The 19,385-nt window shown below is 44.5% G+C and overlaps 1 protein-coding gene across 1 annotated transcript in view; it reads right to left on the bottom strand.

Moving 5' to 3' along the window:
• The window catches only part of C1H3orf52 (chromosome 1 C3orf52 homolog), a 37,301-nt gene extending 23,559 nt beyond the window's left edge, over positions 1–13,742 (bottom strand). The window contains exons 1-2 of the mRNA XM_068977828.1: positions 13,592–13,742; positions 2,342–2,471 (exon numbers count right to left, since the gene is read on the bottom strand). Of these exons, the coding sequence (XP_068833929.1) occupies positions 2,342–2,471; positions 13,592–13,729 (268 nt within the window). The 5' untranslated portion in view covers positions 13,730–13,742. The remainder of the gene's footprint in view (positions 1–2,341; positions 2,472–13,591) is intronic.
• Positions 13,743–19,385: the final 5,643 nt, after the last annotated feature.

Below are 19,385 nucleotides of genomic sequence, written 5' to 3'. Positions count from 1 at the left end.
CAGATCTTCGGCATCATGCTCTGTTACAGGCTCCCGATGCTAGCAGACAGATCAGACAACTTTCAGGCCAGCGCTGGCTGGTTGTGACAGGACAAGATTGTGTGACTCAGTTCAGTTTCAACATCTACACGTGGGAGTTGATCGGAAGAGGGAGTACCAACACTCACTAAACCTACTGTCCTCAGTGTGATGGAGGAGGGGCAGTGGCACCCCTATCAGCTTCTCCCTACCTCAGGACCAGTCTGTGGCCACAAAGCCACGGAGTGTTTAGCCATCCCACCTAAACACTGCCCCAAGTTACTAAGCAAACATGGTGGCCGCCTGGGAGGCTCAGATGCTGGAGGTTGGCACACTTCATCAGAGTTTTCCTATTCCTTCAAGCACCATAAAACCTTGCGACAGGAGATGAAAGGGCTGGGACAAGGTGGAACAGGAGGTGAATAACGAATGCAGTCCCTGAGAATTCCCAGGGCCCCCTCTGGAGAAACTCAGGGGCTGACATTCTTGCTCTCATTCTGTGACTGGGTTTGCTATGGACAGCCCGGCTCAACCTTAATCCTGTGGTGACCAGATCACTCTCGTGATCCACTTCAGAGTGAGTATGCCCGCTTCAAAAGAGCCCCCTCACACCGCTGCAGCCTGCAACCACCCCTACACACAAATGAAAGCATTTTTCTTCTTTCCTGTTTTGAAACAGAAATGATTGAGTATCCCCGCTTCAGAAGAGCCCCTTCACACCCCTGCAGCTGGCAACCACCCCTACATAGAAATGAAAGCATTTTCTTTTCTTTTTTGAAACAGAAATGATTGCCCACGAGGGGGGGTGCTATATTTGTCATCATAAAAATCTTAATACTGATAATCATAAAAAAAATAATAGCAACTACCTAAAAGACTTTTTCGGAGAAGGCGATGGCACCCCACTCCAGTACTCTTGCCTGGAAAATCCCATGGACGGAGGAGCCTGGTAGGCTGCGGTCCATGGGGTCGCTGAGGGTCAGACACAACTGAAGGACTTCACTTTCACTTTTCACTTTCATGCATTGGAGAAGGAAATGGCAACCCACTCCAGTGTTCTTGCCTGGGGAATCCCAGGGACAGGGGAACGTGGTGGGCTGCTGTCTATGGGGTCACCCAGAGTCAGATGCGACTGAAGTGACTTAGCAGCAGCAGCAGCAGCAAAAGACTTTTTATAAGTGTGGAAGAGTACATCATGCAGTAATTTAAAAAATATATATGTGTGTTCACACATAACTTTTAATGAATTGTCAAAATGATTGCAATGTAACATTAAAATCTTAAAGTTAAGCCACAAAATTATAAAATTTAAAAAAAAACTGACCTCAAATTATCCTTAAAATGCAAGTAAGAAAAAGACTAGAGAAAAGTGCAACAAAATACTAATAATGTGGATGGGCTTTATGGGTAACTGAACATGTACTATTTTCATATTCCGAATAACAGATAAAATGGGATAATATATGGAATACATAGGCAACACCAGCACTGTATGAGTTTTTATTTTGCACACCCATACAACACAAACATAGTGATTTCTAAAAGAAGTTAAGATAATGACAGATAACAGATACATGGTTCTACAGTTTTTAAAATGCTTTCAAATACGTCATTCATCATTTTGTCATTACAATGATGTGCCAGGTATATCAGATGAAGTTGGCTTTATACAATAATAACCCTTTATAACAATGATCTCTACTAAGTAAATTATTTTAAAAAGTTTTCAAACACACATGTGTAAGATACAATAAAATATCAATTTATGTTTAAGTAAATTAAAATTTTAAGAAATCTTCAACATCCAGGGCATAGAGTTTAGGGCAAAACAATGGTCCCCATACTTCTACCAGAGTTTATAAAACAAACAAACCAAAAGTAAAATTTAAAAAAAGCAAAAATAATGTATATCACCCATCTATACAACATAACTCAAAGCAGTTTTAGACTTCCCTGGTGGCTCAGACGGTAAAGCGTCTATCTACAATGCAGGAGACCCGGGTTAGAGCCCTGGGTTGGGAAGATCCCCTGGAGAAGGAAATGGCAATCCACTCCAGTATTATTGCCTGGAAAATCCCATGGACAGAGGAGCCTGGTAGGCTACAGTCTATGGCGTCACAAACAAACAAACCAGAAGTAAAATTTAAAAAAAGCAAAAATCATGTATATCGCCCATCTATACAACATACCCCAAAGCAGTTTTAAATTCATATTATAAGTGATGAAGTAGCAGTGAGTACATCTTCAATTTCAGCATTTAAGTCATAAGCATTACATAAGTTCTTAAAACACATCAACTTAGTCACATTTAAAACTCTCTTACCTCCAGTTAGACATAAGCCTATGATGATGACTAGAATGAAACTCAGGAAAACAGAGGCAAGGACCATCCAGAGTTTGCACTTTCCAACCAACTTCTTATTACAAGAACTCCAAGGGCTTTCCTTGTCAGCCTGGAAAGCAGAGGGAGACTGTGATGCAGTCATCTGGTTTCAAGAAACATTTTTTAATGCTTACTATGGGCCAGTGACACAGAAATGAAGGCAGCAGGATCCTGATCTCAAGGAACTCCACTCTATTGAGTCAAGTTTATGGAGCCTCATAAAGAAGTTAAGGAGAACATGCTCTGGGGACTCTGAGGTGGGAAGAACAGGCAAGATTTTGAAAGATGAACAGAGAAAGGCATTCCAAACCCAGGAAAGAACATCCTCAGCATTGATTCATAATGAAATTGGCTAAAAGATTCATCTGATGGGAATGCAGGTTTCAGAGGCAAGTAACAACAGTTAAGATCGGAGAGAATGAAAGGCTGGAGCGTCCCTGAAGAGGGTCTCGAATGCTGTCAGAGTGGTGTTGACTTAATCTGGTCTGTACTGGGAACCCACTGAAGATTTTTGGTACGCAAAAGCTGAGTAGACGATTAAGAGAAAAATAATGTATAGTTTAGACCAAGAAAAAGCTAAGAACCTTCTGCTGTGGCCCAGACTCTGTGTAATAAGGAAGGAACACAAGGAAATAAGCCTGCAATGTGTTCAGTGATGCAGAGGGTGGGGTCAAAGTAAATAATTACAACCACTATGGTCTACAGAACACTATTTCACTTATCTAAACAGCCCTGCAAGGGAGCTGTTGGTGTTGTTACTTAGTCGTCAATTAGTGTCCAATTCTTCTGCAACCCCATGCACTGTAGCCCTCCAGGCTCCTCTGGCCTTGGGATTTCCCAGGCAAGAATACTGGAATGGGTTGCCATTTCCTTCTCCAGGGAATCTTCCCAACCCAGGGGTTGAACCCTTGTCTCCTGCATTGGCAGGTGGATTCTTTACTACTGAGCCACAAGGGAAGCCCTAACTTGAAGTTAGGATAATAGAAATTACATAAAGTGAAAAGCAAAGAGAACAGAGTGAATAAATGACAGAGCAATGAAGAACTGTGGGACAATATTAAACAACGCAGTACAAAGATAACTGGAATCCCAGAGGGAGGATAAAAAACTGGGGGCAGATAAAATATTTGAAGAAATACTGGATAAAACACATCCTAAGACTACAGACAGGCAGAAAACTACATACTTAAGAAACTTAAGAGTCCAAACTTAGGGAAAACAAACTGTACCTAGACAAATATTCAAATTGCTAAAATCCAAACACACAAAAAGTCTTGAAGGCAGCTGGAGGAAACTCATTTTACCTACCCTTGTGGCTTTAATGGTTTTGTCCCTAGATTCATATGTTAATGTCCTAAACCACCTTACCCACCACCCCAGTGTGGCTGTATTTGGACATGGGCCTGGTAAAGAAGTAATAGAGAATGAAGTTCTAAGGGTGGGATTAGCGTCCTTATGGGGCTTCCCAGGTGGCATTAGCGGTAAAGAACCTCCCAATCCAGGAGACATAGGAGATGCTGTTTCCGTCCCTGGGTGGAGATCCCCTGGAGGAGGGCATGATAACTCACTCCAGTATTCCTACCTGGAGAATCCTATGGACAGAACAGCCTGGTGGCCTACAGTCCATAGGGTCACAAAGAGTCGGACACCACTGAAGTGACTTAGCACACACACACACCACGCAGGGTCCTTATAAGAAGAGATACCAGAGAACTCACACTGTCTCTCTCTCCCTCTGTGAACATGCACCAAGAAAAGGACATGGGACGATACACTGAGAAGGTGGCCTTCTACTGCCAGGGAGAGAGCTCTCACCAGAAACCAATCACGCTGGCACCCTGATCTTGGACATCCAGTCTCCTGGACTGTGAGAAAATTAATTTCTGTTGTTTAAGCCACCTGCCCTGTGGTGCTCTGTCACGGCAGCCCGAGGAGACTGCAACACCTACAAGGCAACAAAGATAAGTCCACTTCGAAGAAGCAGTTTGGGAGAGGTCAGCCGGGTTGGGGTTGTATGCTGGCTGAGTGTCACATGGCTCTCCCTCTAGTCCACAGCCTCCCCGCATCAGCGTGCAGAGCTCCACTTACGTGTGCACCCAGCTCTCTCCTCTCTCAGTACTGTAGCTAACCCCTAAAAGGTTCCATTCCTCTTCTCCTATGTCCTACGTGAAAACCATGGGAAACAATGGAATATGATGGACAAAAAATGTGGATCTGGACCTGCATCCCAATCCCAGTTATACTACTTAAAGGCAGGCTGACTATCAGCAAACTTCTTACTGAAACTCACTGGCCCCGAGGTTCACAACTGCAAAACATATTAAGTAATAAATCTGGCTCACAGGACTGTTGTAAACACTAGAGATCACGCAGACGAAGCACTTGCTGGACAAGGGCAGAATGGTGATCGCGCTGTGGCACCCCGGAGCGCACTTGACATTGGCTCCCATGTGTTCACCTTCCCACCAAGCAGCAGCAGGCACCTCCTGGATTGATGCCTTGTTAACTTTCTCTCCCATGGTGACTTTAGTGGGAGCCATCAGGAAAGGAAACTGTCCACATAAGAACAATGCAGTTTTTCCCACTGAGTGGGTCCCAACCCTCAGAGTCTCCTGAAGGGGAATTTAAACAACACACACCTAGGCACAGATTACAGGGGAAATGGACAGCTCCAGTTTGAAAATGTAAATCTCCCAACCTGAATCAACTGCTGTACCAGAGGTGGGTGGGGGGCCCTGGTCTGGAGCCTCCTGCTCTCCGGAAACCAGGTAAAGTCTCTTCCTTTTGTGAAGGCCTTCCTACCAGGCTGTCCTCAGAGAGCACCCAGTATATGAGCTGTCCACACAGCTAATCTGCTGTGGCTACCACCTGCCTTGTCTGGTTTCAGGTCCAAAAATAAACAAATACTGGCCTTGTTTTCCTAGGGAAAGTGAAACCACCCAGAGTGAGGAGTGGCTCTTAAAATTCCCCTGTTCTTATATCCCATACCTCATACAGGTAACAGGCACTTAATAAATGTGTGCTCCTGAGTTACAGTGGGTGCCCCAAGTATTGAAAATGTACTTGAAAAGTTCTAGAGTAGAGGTCACACTTTGGAGCCCCTGCGTGCACTGGCCCTTCAGGTGGTGTATGGTGAGGGGACGGCGTAAAGGCCCCAATATCTAGACAGAGGCAGACCCTCTTGAGGGTATCTGGAGTCTGAGCGTAAGCCCCTCTCACTCTCACCTGAAGCCTGAGCACTGCTCCAAGGTCACCAAGGCTAGGGGCTCAACAAGGCACACGGCAAAGGGAAGCCCAATACAAGAAGCCTTGAACTTCTCAGGGGATAGAAACCTATCTTCCTGTTAACAGAGGTCCTGAGACATAGTTTTAGTTCTTAAGAGACAGCAGGGACCACAAGTCAGTTCTGTTCAGTTAAGTCACAGTCATGTCCGACTCTTTGCGACCCCATGGACTGTAGCACACTAGGCTTCCCTGTCCATCACCAACTCCCAGAGCTTATTCAAACTCATGTCCATCGAGTCGGTGATACCATCCAACCATCTCATCCTCTGTCTACCCCTTCTCCTCCCACCTTCAATATTTCCCAGTATCAGGGACTTTTCAAGTGAGTCAGTTCTTCACATCAGGTGGCCAAATTATTGGAGTTTCAGCTTCAGCATCAGTCTTTCCAATGAATATTCAGGACTGATTTCTTTTAGGATTGGATCCCCTTATAGTCCAAGGGACTCTCAAGAGTCTTCTCCAACACCACAGTTCAAAAGCTTCAATTTTTCAGACCTCAGCTTTCTTTATAGTCCAACTCTCAGATCCATACATGACTACTGGAAAAACCATAGCTTTGACTAGACAGACTCTTGTTGGCAAAGTAACGTCTCTGTTTTTGAATATGCTGTCTAGGTTGGTCATAGCTTTTCTTCCAAGGAGCGTGTTTTAATTTCATGGCTGCAGGTACCATCTGCAGTGATTTTGGAGCCTGAAAAAATAAGTCTCTCACTGTTTCCCTTGTTTCCCCATCTCTTTGCCATAGGACCAGATGCCATGATCTTATTTTCTGAATGTTGAGTTTCAAGCCAACTTTTTCACTCTCCTCTTTCACTTTCATCAAAAGGCTCTTTATTTTCTTCTTTGCTTTCTGCCATAAGGGTGGTGTCATCTGCATATCTGAGGTTATTGATATTTCTTCTGGAAATCTTGATTACAGCTTGTGCTTCCTCCAGCCCGGCATCTCACATGATAGACTGTGCATATAAGTTAAATTAGCAGGGTGACAATATACAGCCTTGACACACTCCTTTCCCGATTTGGAACTAGTGAGCTGTTCCACGTACAGTTTTAACTGTTGCTTCCTGACCTGCATACAGATTTCTCAGGAGACAGGTCAGGTGGGCTGGTATTCCCATCTCTTGAAGAATTTTCCACAGTTTGTTGTGATCCACAGTCAAAGGCTTTGGAATAGTCAATAAAGCAGAAGTAGACATTTTTCTGGAACTCTCTTGCTTTTTCAATGATCCAATAGATGTTGGCAATTTGATCTATGGTTCCTCTGCCTTTTCTAAATCCAGCTTGAACATCTGGAAGTTCATGGTTCAAATACTGTTGAAGCCTGACTTGGAGAATTTTGAGCATTACTTTGCTAGCATGTGAGATGAGTGCAATTGTGCGGTAGTTTGAACCTTCTTTGGCATTGCCTTTCTTTGGGATTGAAATGAAAACTGACCTCTTCCAGTCCTGTGACCACTGCTGAGTTTTCCAAATTTGCTGGCATATTAAGTGCAGCACTTTCCCAGCATCATCTTTTAGGATTTGAAATAGCTCAACTAGGATTCTATCACCTCCACTAGCTTTGTTTGTAGTGATGCTTCCTAAGGTCCACCCAACTTCGGATTCCAGGACGTCTGGCTTTAGGTGAGTGATCGATCACACCATCGTGATTATCTGGGGTCATGAAGATCTTTTTTGTACAGTTCTTCTGTGTATTCTTGCCCTCTTCTTAATATCTTGTGCTTCTGTTAGGCCCATACTGTTTCTGTCCTTTATTGTGCCCATCTTTGCATGAAATGTTCCCTTGGTATCTTTAATTTTCTTGAAGAGATCTCTTTCCCATTCTATTGTTTTCCTCTATTGCTTTGCTATGATCATTGAAATTTTTATCTCTCCTTGCTATTCTTTTGAACTCTGCAGTCAAATGCATATACCTTTCCTTTTCTCCTTTGCTTTTCGCTTCTCTTCTTTTCTCAGCTATTTGTAAGCCCTCCTCAGACAAACATTTTGCCTTTTTGCATTTCTTCTTCTTGGGGATGGTCTTGATTACTGTCTCTTGTACAATGTCATGAATCTCCGTCCATAGTTCTTCAGGCACTCTGTCTATCAGATGTAAGTCCTTTAAATCTATTTGTCACTTCCACTGTATAATTGTAAGGGATTTGATTCAGGTCATACTTGAATGGTCTAGTGGTTTTCCCTATTTTCTTCAATGTAAGCCTGAATTTGGCAATAAAGAGTTCATGATCTGAGCCACAGTCAGCTCCCGGTCTTGTTTTTGTTGACTGTATAGAGCTTCTCCATCTTTGGCTGCAAAGAATATAATCAATCTGATTTTTGTATTAACTGTCTGGTGATGTCCATGTGTACAGTCTTCTCTTGTGTTGTTGGAAGAGGGTGTTTGCTATGACCAGTGCGTTCTCTTGGCAAAACTCTGTTAGCCTTTGATCTGCTTCTTTCTTGTACTCCAAGACCAAATTTGCCTGTTACTCCAGGTATCTCTTGACTTCCTACTTTTGCATTCCAGCCCCCTATAATAAAGAGGACATCTTTTTTGGGTGTTAGTTCTAGAAGGTCTTGTAGGTTTTCATAGAACCATTCAACTTCAGCTTCTTCAGAATTACTGGCCAGAGCATAGACTTGGATTACTGTGATACTGAATGGTTTGCCTTGGAAACGAGCAGAGATCATTCTGTCATTTTTGAGACTGCATCCAAGTACTGCATTTTGGACTCTTTTGTTGACTCTGATGGCTACTCCATTTCTTCTAAGGGATTCTTGCCCACAGTAGTAGATATAATGGTCATCTGAGTTATATTCACCCATTCCAGTCCATATTAGTTCACTGATTCCTAAAATGTCCATGTTCACTCTTGCCATCTCCTGTTTGATCACTTCCAATTTGCCTTGAGTCATGGACCTAACATTCCAGGTTCCTATGCAATATTGCTCTTTACAGCATCAGACTTTACTTCCATCACAAGTCACATTCACAGCTGGGTGTTGTTTTTGCTTTGGCTCCATCTCTTCATTCTTTCTGGAGTTATTTTCCCACTGATTTCCAGTAGCATATTGGGCACCTACCGACCTGGGGAGTTCATCTTTCAGTGTCCTATCTTTTTGCCTTTTCATGCTGTTCATGGGGTTCTCAAGGCAAGAATACTGAAGTGGTTTGCCATTCCCTTTTCCAGTTTTGTCAGAACTCTCCACCATGACCATCTTGGGTGGCCCTACACGAAATGGCCTGGAGTCTCCAATAAGCCAGAGAATGAGGGTCATGTACCTCTCTGGTCTTTGGGGCCTTCATATATGCTGTCCCCTAGAGACCACAACCAGGACCCTAGTGGTTTGATGAGACCAATATTCTGATTTCCTGGGTGAACTCGGCTCAGAATTACACAGCCCTCCTCTGTAGGAAATGCCTCTTCCAGTCCAGCCCATCACAGCCATCCTATATGCAGCCCCCTTCACCTGCCTGCTGTCAGCTCCAAGGCAGAGACCACGATCCTTTGAATGACTCATCTTCACATCCTATAAGTCATAGTAAAATGGTCAGTTAGCCACACACAAGACAACAACTGAGTACAGGGCTTCTCAGCTGTCTCTACATTAGAGTCAACCCAAGAATTCTTTTTAGAAGTGCCCCCAGGGGATTCCACTGGACCTTGAGGGTGCAGAGCCTCTGACACAAAAGATGTGTGCTACTCGTGCACACTGGGTCATAAAAACACACTGCCTCCTTCACTGCCTTCTTTAGTCTCTCTTGCCCGAGTTCTAGGTCATAAGGAGCGGCCACAGGAAGCTTTTTCTCCAGAGTGACTTTCAAAGATTTTTACAAACTGCATCTCACATTCAATGATTGAAGTATACAGCCCAAGGATTTTTGTGATTTTCCTTTGCCTATTCCCCCAGATTTTCACATCCCTCTTCAGATAAGGTTCAAATACATGATATATGGTCCTGCAACAATAACAGGACTACATAGCTCTTGGATACAAAAGGCTTTTCTTCTCTTTGGCTCAAAGAGAAGCAGACATTATACGTGTGCACACTCAGTCTTTTCAGTCAGATCCAACTCTGCGATGCTATATACTGTAGCCCACCAGGCTCCTCCATCCATGGGATTCTCCAGGCAGAAATCCTGGAGTGGGTAGCCATTTCCTCCTCTGGGGGATATTCCCAGCCCAGGAATCAAACCCATGTCTCCTGCAGCTCCCGCATTGCAGGCAGATTCTTTACCACTGAGCAACCAGAGAAGCCCAGATATTACACAGATGAGGGGGAAATTTTCTTAGCACACAGTACAATCTATACTTTAATGTTCATTGTGGGACTTAATCTGCTTGTTGACTGAAGCACAAAAGAGCCAGTTGATCCTAGTCCTAAATTCTAAACAACACATGGCAATGGGCTAATTTTTATCCAACTTATTCAAATCTGCCTTGCCCGCCTCAAAACTCTCCATGTACTGAATTAATAGTTCTTATTATTATGAGGCTACTATCCTTAAAAATGTCTCTGGGACTTCTGTTTAAAAACTGAGGTCAGAGTCCATGTAATAAGCCATAACAGAAAACTAGTCTTGGGACTTCCTTGGTGGTTCAGTGGCTAAGACTCCATGCTTTAAACACAGGCGGCCCGGGTTCGATCCCTGGTCAGGAAACCAACAGGCTGCATCTGAAGATCTCATATGCTGCAATGAAGATCAAAAATCCCATGTGTCACAACTAAGACTAGGCACAGGCAAACAAATAATTGATTTAAAAAAAAAAAGCTAGTCTGGCTCAATTATTCCTGATGGCTTTTCCAGTTTTGACCCAACTTCACTGCCCTGTTTACACTGAGAGTAGGCAAAGTGAAGTTCAATGGCTTACAATTTTTCCTTCAATTTCCAAACCCAAATTAAGAAAGGGAAAGAACTTCTTCCCATGACCCTTGAATACTCTCAGATATCCCTTCCAAGTAGGAAGATACTCCATGATATGGGATGTCTTCTTCCCAATGATGCCCAAACTGTTCCCTGCTCATCACCCATCTACCCATCTGCCTGCAACTCCCTCATCAGTCCCGATACACCACTCAGCTCCTCGTATTTCACCTACGTTCCATCACTTACAGAATCAGTAATAGTATATAGCTTAGGCAACTATATACAAATGAATCTAAATTATGTGATTATGCCTATATATTCAAATTAGATGTACATATTAATGTATGTATATATATATATATATATATATATACACATACATACACACATATGTGCTTCCCTCGTGGCTCAGATAGTAAAGAATCTACCTGCAGTGCAGGAGACCCAGGTTCCATCCCTGGGTCAGGAAGATCCCCTGGAGAAGAGAATGGCTACCCATTCCAATATTCTTGTCTGGAGAATCTGCTACAGTCCATGGGGTCGCAAAGAGTCGGACAGGACTGAGAGACTAACACTTTCACTTTTCACATATGTGCACACATATAAAATAAATCAACAAAAGCAGCATAAGTCTGAATCCTAAAAAGCCTGGGTTCAATCTCAGAGCCAACGAACTTCAGTATTTTGGTAACTTCTCTGAGTCTCAAGTTCTTCACTCTTTGTCAAATCAGAATGAAGTTAGTTGTGCTAATTAAATGCATTTATGTAGCAGAAGTATTTGACACATGATAGGTACAAAACATATGGTTAATAAGACCACATGGTCTTATGCTACATTTCAAAACTGGAAATCTTAACATACAGTATAAAGAGACCTACACACCAAATTCTTAAGAGTCTGTATCTCACGCTTATGCTACACTTGTTGACTTTTCAATTTAAAATACAGTTCCACTGATGCTATGGAACCAGAGAGAATGATCAACACATTAGATGAGGATTTTTTCTCTTTTCTAAAGTTTTTCCTCTTCAAGCATTTCTAGAATGTTCTCCAAATGCTGATGTAACCTTCATCTGCACACCATTCTGTTCCTCACACAGCTATCCTATTCAGTGGCCTACAAAGCTAGTTCACAAGGAAGTCTCAGATATCTGTATACACCTGGCTAACAAGGAAGTAATTAAAACATGAAAGAGCAATCTCTACCAAGCAGGTACTAAACGATAATAAAATACTGACACCCGATATATGTCCGGCTCCTCCACTGACTTAATGTGCATTCCCAGGCTCACAGAGAAGACTGGTTGGCCACATTACATTACCGTCAGTTGACAGCTGGGAAAAGAAAACATACACCTTAGTTCCTTGCCTCGGGACACACCTTTTAGTAGGGAAGGTGTCACCAGAACTCAGATGTCTGGATTCAGTCCCAAACCATGGAGTCCCTGGGGTTCCTGGGTCTACCCAACATGGGGCAAGTACTCCCAGTTCCCACTCCCTGACATTGCCTTGGAGGACCCATACAAGTCCACCCAAGCAAGTCCACCATTACAACCACATACACAGAGATCAAATCATCTTTCTTCAACATTCCTTGTCCTATGGCATTCATCTTTCATTCAAATATAAAGTACCAAATTACTCTCCAGGGTACCTATAAAAGCAGACTTTACATTATTTCCAGGAATCAAGAAGAAGGCAAAAGCAATGCTTTCAACTTCTGAATTTCCTGTTTACCCCTCAAATTAACAGCTGAACAGTCAAAGAAACAGGAAGTGGAGGAGAGGGACCCAGAAAGGTCAGGTTGTAAGCATATGTATATACATGGGGAGGTCCATATACCTAGTATACATCAAGCCACTTTGAAGGGTTAATCAGAAGGTAGAATTCAAAGTCTCTGCTGTTTTACAAGCATTTGATGAGAATGAATAAGTTTCCTGTCACTGTTAGGGCTGAATCAGAAAAGAGTTCTGTCTAAACATCACCAGCGACTTTCTCAGAAACTGAAATGAGGCCAAAGCAAACGACCATAGTCTAGTTCTTTGAGACGCGAACCTGGAAACTGAGTTAAGCAGGGCAAGTTCACTCCCACCCCACCCCCACCCCAGTCCTCTGTGCTAAGTGCTCAATCGCTTCAGTAGCAGACTCTTGGCGACCCCTCGGACTGCAACCGGCCAGGCTCCTCTGTCCGCGGGATTCTCCAGACAAGAATACTGGAGTGGGTTGCCATTTCCTTCTCTTGCCCTTTTTCTCCCTTCTCCCCTACATCTCTTTCTGCGAAACCAAATGTCCAGACTGGGCGAAGAAGACATAAAAGTGTGGACCCAGGGGATGGTTAGCCAAGATGGATGATAGTTGGCAGTGGGTGAAGGCTGGGGGTGGGGGAGTGGTAGGGGAACAAGTGGCAAGGCAGTATAGAAAAGGAAGGCTAAGAGATTCTCAAGAAAAGAAGACTCCGGTTATCATTCTAACTCTTTGCACCGGGGGTGGGGGTGGGGGGATTTTTGAAAGTTAAAAAAATTTTCAAAACCACCTCTGCTGCTGCTGCTGCTAAGTCGCTTCAGTCGTATCCTACCCTGTGCGACCCCACAGACGGCAGCCCACCAGGCTTCCCCGTCCCTGGGATTCTCCAGGCAAGAACACTGGAGTGGGTTGCCATTTCCTTCTCCAATGCATGAAAGTGAAAAGTCAAAGTGACGTCGCTCAGTCGTGTCTGACTCTTTGCGACCCCATGGACTGCAGCCTACCAGGCTCCTCTGCCCATGGGATTTTCCAGGCAAGAGTACTAGAGTGGGGTGCCATTTGATTCTCTCTCCGAAGAGAAGAGCGCACACTTCGCTGATAAAACTCCTTAATCCCTGAGTCGGAGGGATCCGAGGGCAGGCTCAGGCTGGAGGGCATTTCTGTGTCTGCTCCATTCAGAATGTTCCAGAGAGCACCAGGGGCGCTGGGGGTCGGCTGCGCCCCGGGAGCTGCCTGGAAACCTGAAACTGTGCCCTACCACGCCCGGGTCCTGGCCTGCAGCTAACAGCGGCCAGAGCCAAGGAGAGCTTACCTGGACTGGGCAGGGCTCCTCGGCTAAAGAAAGGATGCCCTGGACGGCTCCGTTGAGAGGCGTCTGCTCGTCTGGCTGCTCTTGGATCACCGAGAGCTCCAGCTCATCTCCTGGAGATGGGGGACTGGCCCCCTCCATGAACCGGCAGAGGGGGACTAAACAGCCCGCCAGGAAGCAGTACGCATACACCCGCGGGTGCAGAGTCCAAAGTGGCCTAGCGAGCTACTCACTCCACCCCCGGGCGGGGAGGCCTCGGGTGGTAGGCGGGACCCGACGGGGCGGGGCGGGCAGGCAGCTGCCTTTATCGCGGGGGAAGCGCGCCTCGCTCCCTCCAGGCGCCACAGGCATTCCCAGCTGTGAGCTCACGAGCACGGCGGAAGAAGGCTGTTTTTCTGGTTTGTTCAGGGCGCTGCCTGCTCTGCCGTTTTCAATTCGCACAATTCAATACAAAGCAGAAGCTGAGTGGGTGGCCTGACTGGGCTTTGGGCTTTGACATGGATGGACATTCCACCCTCCCCGAGCAGTTGTCTGTTGCCAGGGCTTGCTCCAGCTTTCACTGCCTAGCAAAATTTCATTCATTTAATCCCGTCACTTAGTGTCAAATAGATGGGGAAACAACGAAAACAGTAAAAGACTTTATTTTCTTGGGCTCCAAAACCACTGTGGACGGTGACTGCAGCCATGAAATCAAGAGACTTGCTCCTTGGAAGAAAAGCTATGATAAACCTAGACCACATATAAAAAGAGACATTACTTTGCGGACAGAAGTCCATATAGTCAAAGCTATGGCTTTTCCAGTAGTCATGTATGAATGTGAGAGTTGACCATAAAGAAGGCTGAGTGCCAAAGAGCTGACACTTTCAAACTGAAGTTTGGAGAAGACTGTTAAGAATCTCTTGGACTGCAAGAAGGTCAAACCAGTCAATCCTAAAGGAAATCAACCCTGAATATTCACTGAAAGGACTGATGCTGAAGCTGAAGCTCCAATACTTTGATCACCTGATGAGAAGAGCCGACTCATTGGAAAAGACCCTGATACTGGGACAGATAGAAAGCAAGAGAAAGGGACAACAGAGGATGAGGTTGTTGTATGGCATCACCGACTCAATGGAGGTGAGTTTGAGCAAGATCTGGGAGATGCTGAAGGACAGGGAAGCCTGGCATGCTGCAGTTCATGGGGTCGCAAAGAGTCGGACAAGACTGAGTGCCTGAACAACAGCAACAATGAACATATAACTGTCTCCTGAGTGCCAGCCATCGTACAAGGTACTAAGCAAATGAAGGTGACTAATACACACAAACCCACTCCTTTCTTATGAGTCTAGAGTCAGACAAAGACACATTGATGAGTAGAGGAGGGGACTGCAGGCTCAGGAACCAGGATGCCTAGATTAATCCCCTCTCACTGCGAGAGGGGTTCCGAACTTCGAGACCTTGGGCTTCAGCTCTCTGTGCTGAATTTTCTCATCTGGAAAGTCGACCTAATGTTAATACCCACCTAATGGAGTTTTTGCCAGGATTAAAAGAGTTGATGTCAGCAAAGCAGTCAGACATATGTAGCTAACATTCATACCATGGCGATTATTAAATGCGTTTGAGAAGAGGAGTCACAGGTACTGAGAGGGTAACAGGCAAGAAGGCCAGTTCAGTAGAGTCGCTCAGTCCTGTCCGACTGTTTGCGACCCCATGAATCACAGCACGTCAGGCCTCCCTGTTTATCACCATCTCCCGGAGTTCACTCAGACTCATGTCCATCGAGTCTGTAATGCCATCCAGCCATCTCATCCTCGGTTGTCCCTTTCTCCTACTGCCCCCAATCCCTCCCAGCATCAGAGTCTTTTCAATGAGTCAACTGTTCGCATGAGGTGGCCAAAGTACTGGAGTTTCAGCTTTAGCATCATTCCCTCCAAAGAAATCCCAGGGTTGATCTCCTTCAGAATGGACTGGTTGGATCTCCTTGCAGTCCAAGGGACTCTCAAGAGTCTTCTCTAACACCACAGTTCAAAAGCATCAATTCTTCGGCACTCAGCCTTCTTCACAGTACAACTCTCACATCAATACATGACCACAGGAAAAACCATAGCCTTGACTAGACAGACCTTAGTCGGCAAAGTAATGTCCCTGCTTTTGAGTATGCTATCTAGGTTGGTCATAACTTTTCTTCCAAGGAGTAAGCGTCTTTTAATTTCATGGCTGCAGTCACCATCTGTGGTGATTTTGGAGCCCAGAAAAATAAAGTCTGACACTGTTTCCACTGTTTCCCCATCTATTTCCCATGAAGGGATGGGACCGGATGCCATGATCTTCATTTTCTGAAAGTTGATCTTTAAGCCAACTTTTTCACTCTCCTCTTTCACTTTCATCAAGAGGCTTTTTAGCTCCTCTTCACTTTCTGCCATAAGGGTGGTGTCATCTGCATATCTGTAGTTATTGATAATTCTTCCGGCAATCTTGATTCCAGCTTGTGTTTCTTCCAGCCCAGCGTTTCTCCTGATATACTCTGCATAGAAGTTAAATAAGCAGGATGGCAATATACAGCCTTGACGTACTCCTTTTCCTATTTGGAACCAGTCTGTTGTTCCATGTCCAGTTCTAACTATTGCTTCCTGACCTGCATACAGATTTCTCAAGAGGCAGGTCAGGTGGTCTGGTATTCCCATCTCTTTCAGAATTTTCCACAGTTTATTGCGATCCACACAGTCAAAGGCTTTTTCATAGTCAATAAAGCAGAAATAGATGTTTTTCTGTAACTCTCTTGCTTTTTCCATGATCCAGCGGATGTTGGCAATTTGATCTCTGGTTCCTCTGCCTTTTCTAAAACCAGCTTGAACATCTGGAAGTTCACGGTTCACATATTGCTGAAGCCTGGCTTGGAGAATTTTGAGCATTACTTTATTAGCATGTAAGATGAGTGCAATTGTGCGGTAGTTTGAGCATTCTTTGGCGTTTCCTTTCTTTGGGATTGGAATGAAAACTGACGTTTTCCAAGTCGTGTGGCCACTGCTGAGTTTTCCAAATTTGCTGGCATATTGAGTGCAGCACTTTCACAGCATCATCTTTCAGGATTTGAAATAGCTCAACTGGAATTCCATCACCTCCACTAGCTTTGTTTGTAGTGATGCTTTCTAAGGCCCACTTGACTTCACATTCCAGGATGTCTGGCTCTAGATGAGTGATCACATCATCATGATTATCTGGGTCTTGAAGATCTTTTTTGTAGAGTTCTTCCGTGTATTCTTGCCACCTCTTCTTAATACCTTCTGCTTCTGTTAGGTCCATACCATTTCTGTCCTTTATCGAGCCCATCTTTGCATGAAATGTTTCCTTGGTATCTCTAATTTTCTTGAAGAGATCTCTAGTCTTTCCCATTCTGTTGTTTTCCTCTATTTCTTTGCATTGATCACTGAAGAAGGCTTTCTTATCTCTTCTTGCTATTCTTTGGAACTCTGCATTCAGATGCTTATATCTTTCCTTTTCTCCTTTGCTTTTTGCCTCTCTCCTTTTCACAGCTATTTGTAAGGCCTCCCCAGACAGCCATTTTGCTTTTTTGCATTTCTTTTCCAGGGGGATGGTCTTGATCCCTGTCTCCTGTACAGTGTCACAAACCTCATTCCATAGTTCATCAGGCACTCTATCTATCAGATCTAGTCCCTTAAATCTATTTCTCACTTCCACTGTATAATCATAAGGGATTTGATTTAGGTCATACCTGAATGGTCTAGTGGTTTTCCCTACTTTCTTCAATTTAAGTCTGAATTTGGTAATAAGGAGTTCATGATCTGAGCCACAGTCAGCTTCTGGTCTTGTTTTTGTTGACTGTATAGAGCTTCTCCATCTTTGGCTGCAGAGAATATAATCAATGTGATTTCAGTGTTGGCCATCTGGTGATGTCCATGTGTAGAGTCTTCTCTTGTGTTGTTGGAAGAGGGTGTTTGCTATGACCAGTGCATTTTCTTGGCAAAACTCTATTAGTCTTTGCCCTGCTTCATTCCGCATTCCAAGGCCAAATTTGCCTGTTACTCCAGGTGTTTCTTGACTTCCTACTTTTGCATTCCAGTCCCCTATGATGAAAAGGACATCTTTTTTGGGTGTTAGTTCTAAAAGGTCTTGTAGGTCTTCATAAAACCGTTCAACTTCAGTTTCTTCAGCGTTACTGGTTGGGGCATAGACTTGGATAACTGTGATATTGAATGGTTTGCCTTGGAGACGAACAGAGATCATTCTGTCGTTTTTTAGATTGCATCCAAGTACTGCATTTCAGACTCTTTTGTTGACCATGATGGCTACTCCTTTTCTTCTGAGAGATTCCTGCCCGCAGTAGTAGATATAATGGTCATCTGAGTTAAATTCACCCATTCTAGTCCATTTTAGTTTGCTGATTTCTAGAATGTCAATGTTCACCCTTGCCATCTCTTGTTTGACCACTTCCAATTTGCCTTGATTCATGGACCTGACATTCCAGGTTCCTGTGCAATATTGCTCTTTACAGCATCGGATCTTGCTTCTATCACCAGTCACATGCACAACTGGGTATTGTTTTTGTTTTGGCTCCATCCCTTCATTCTTTCTGGAGTTACTTCTCCACTGATCTCCAGTAGCATATTGGGCACCTAATGACCTGGGGAGTTCCTCTTTTGGTATCCTATCATTTTGCCCATGAACAGCAGGAAGGCCAGGGGTCTCCAAATGGAAAAAATAGCCTGCAAGTGTCAACAACAACCTTTCAGTACCCCACCACCACCACTGCCACATATAGACATACACACACACAGTCTTAGGAAAAAATTATGCACCAACCCACAATCCAAGTCCATGGTTCAGAACTTCTGGTCTTATGAGCGTGAAATTGTTTGCTAAGCAGGGTGTGTGCTGAGAGCCAGCTTGCTTCCCTACTTCTCATCCCTGTCTCCAACAAACACACATAGTGAGATAAGTTTGTGTTGCAGATACATTGCATAAAAATTAGCTCCATTTCAGAAGACACTGACTTGTGTCCAAAAATCCAGCATCCTTGATGCCTGCTCTTCAGACACTGCCTAGATATCCGATCTCTCTAATTGTTTCTTGCCTGCTACCAACTCATTTGGACTTGGGATTCCATCAGCCTGCCAGATGGGGTCCAGCTAACTGTAGCCGGTCAGCTGCTGGCTGGCACTGGCTTCTCCTTTTTCTACCCTAAAAGGCAGATCTTGCAAGACTCAGTCTGCATTCTCAGCTAGAACTCTTTAAGAGGATTTTTAATGGAGGAGCAAGGGCTAAGGGAACCAAGAAGGGGTGCCGAGGCACCCAAGTTCTAGCAACAGCAGAAAGCCCTCTGTACCCTAAGGACTAAAAGGGAGTAGAGCCTGATTAAAAACCAGAGCCATTATGTTGTACCATTGTGACAGGATCTGCATTTGTAGCCACTGCCAGGACCATGGTCTAGCAGTGCATGTGTGCATGCTAAGTCGCTTCAGTCATGTCCAACTCTGTGCAACCCTATGGACGGTAGCCTGCCAGAGTTCTCTGTCCCTGGGATTCTTTAAGCAAAAATACTGGAGTGGATTGCCATGCCCTTCTCCAGGGTATCTTTCCAACCCAGGGATGGAACCTGAGCCTCTTACATCTCTTGCATTGGCAGGTGGGTTTTGTTTTTGTTTGTTGTTGTTTTTTTTTTAACCACCAGTGCCACCTGGGAAGCTATATGACCCAACAAGAAGGAAAAATACTCTGATTTTCTCCTCAACTACCAGGAGCCTGCCTGTAACTCCCACTGGAAACTGGTGATGGAGGATAGGGATGAGCCTCCCAGGCT

Source organism: Capricornis sumatraensis, chromosome 1, assembly GCF_032405125.1.
Source record: "Capricornis sumatraensis isolate serow.1 chromosome 1, serow.2, whole genome shotgun sequence".
Lineage (NCBI taxonomy): Eukaryota > Metazoa > Chordata > Mammalia > Artiodactyla > Bovidae > Capricornis > Capricornis sumatraensis.
Note: the sequence above shows the minus strand (reverse complement) of the source record. Positions and strands in the feature narration are given on the sequence as shown.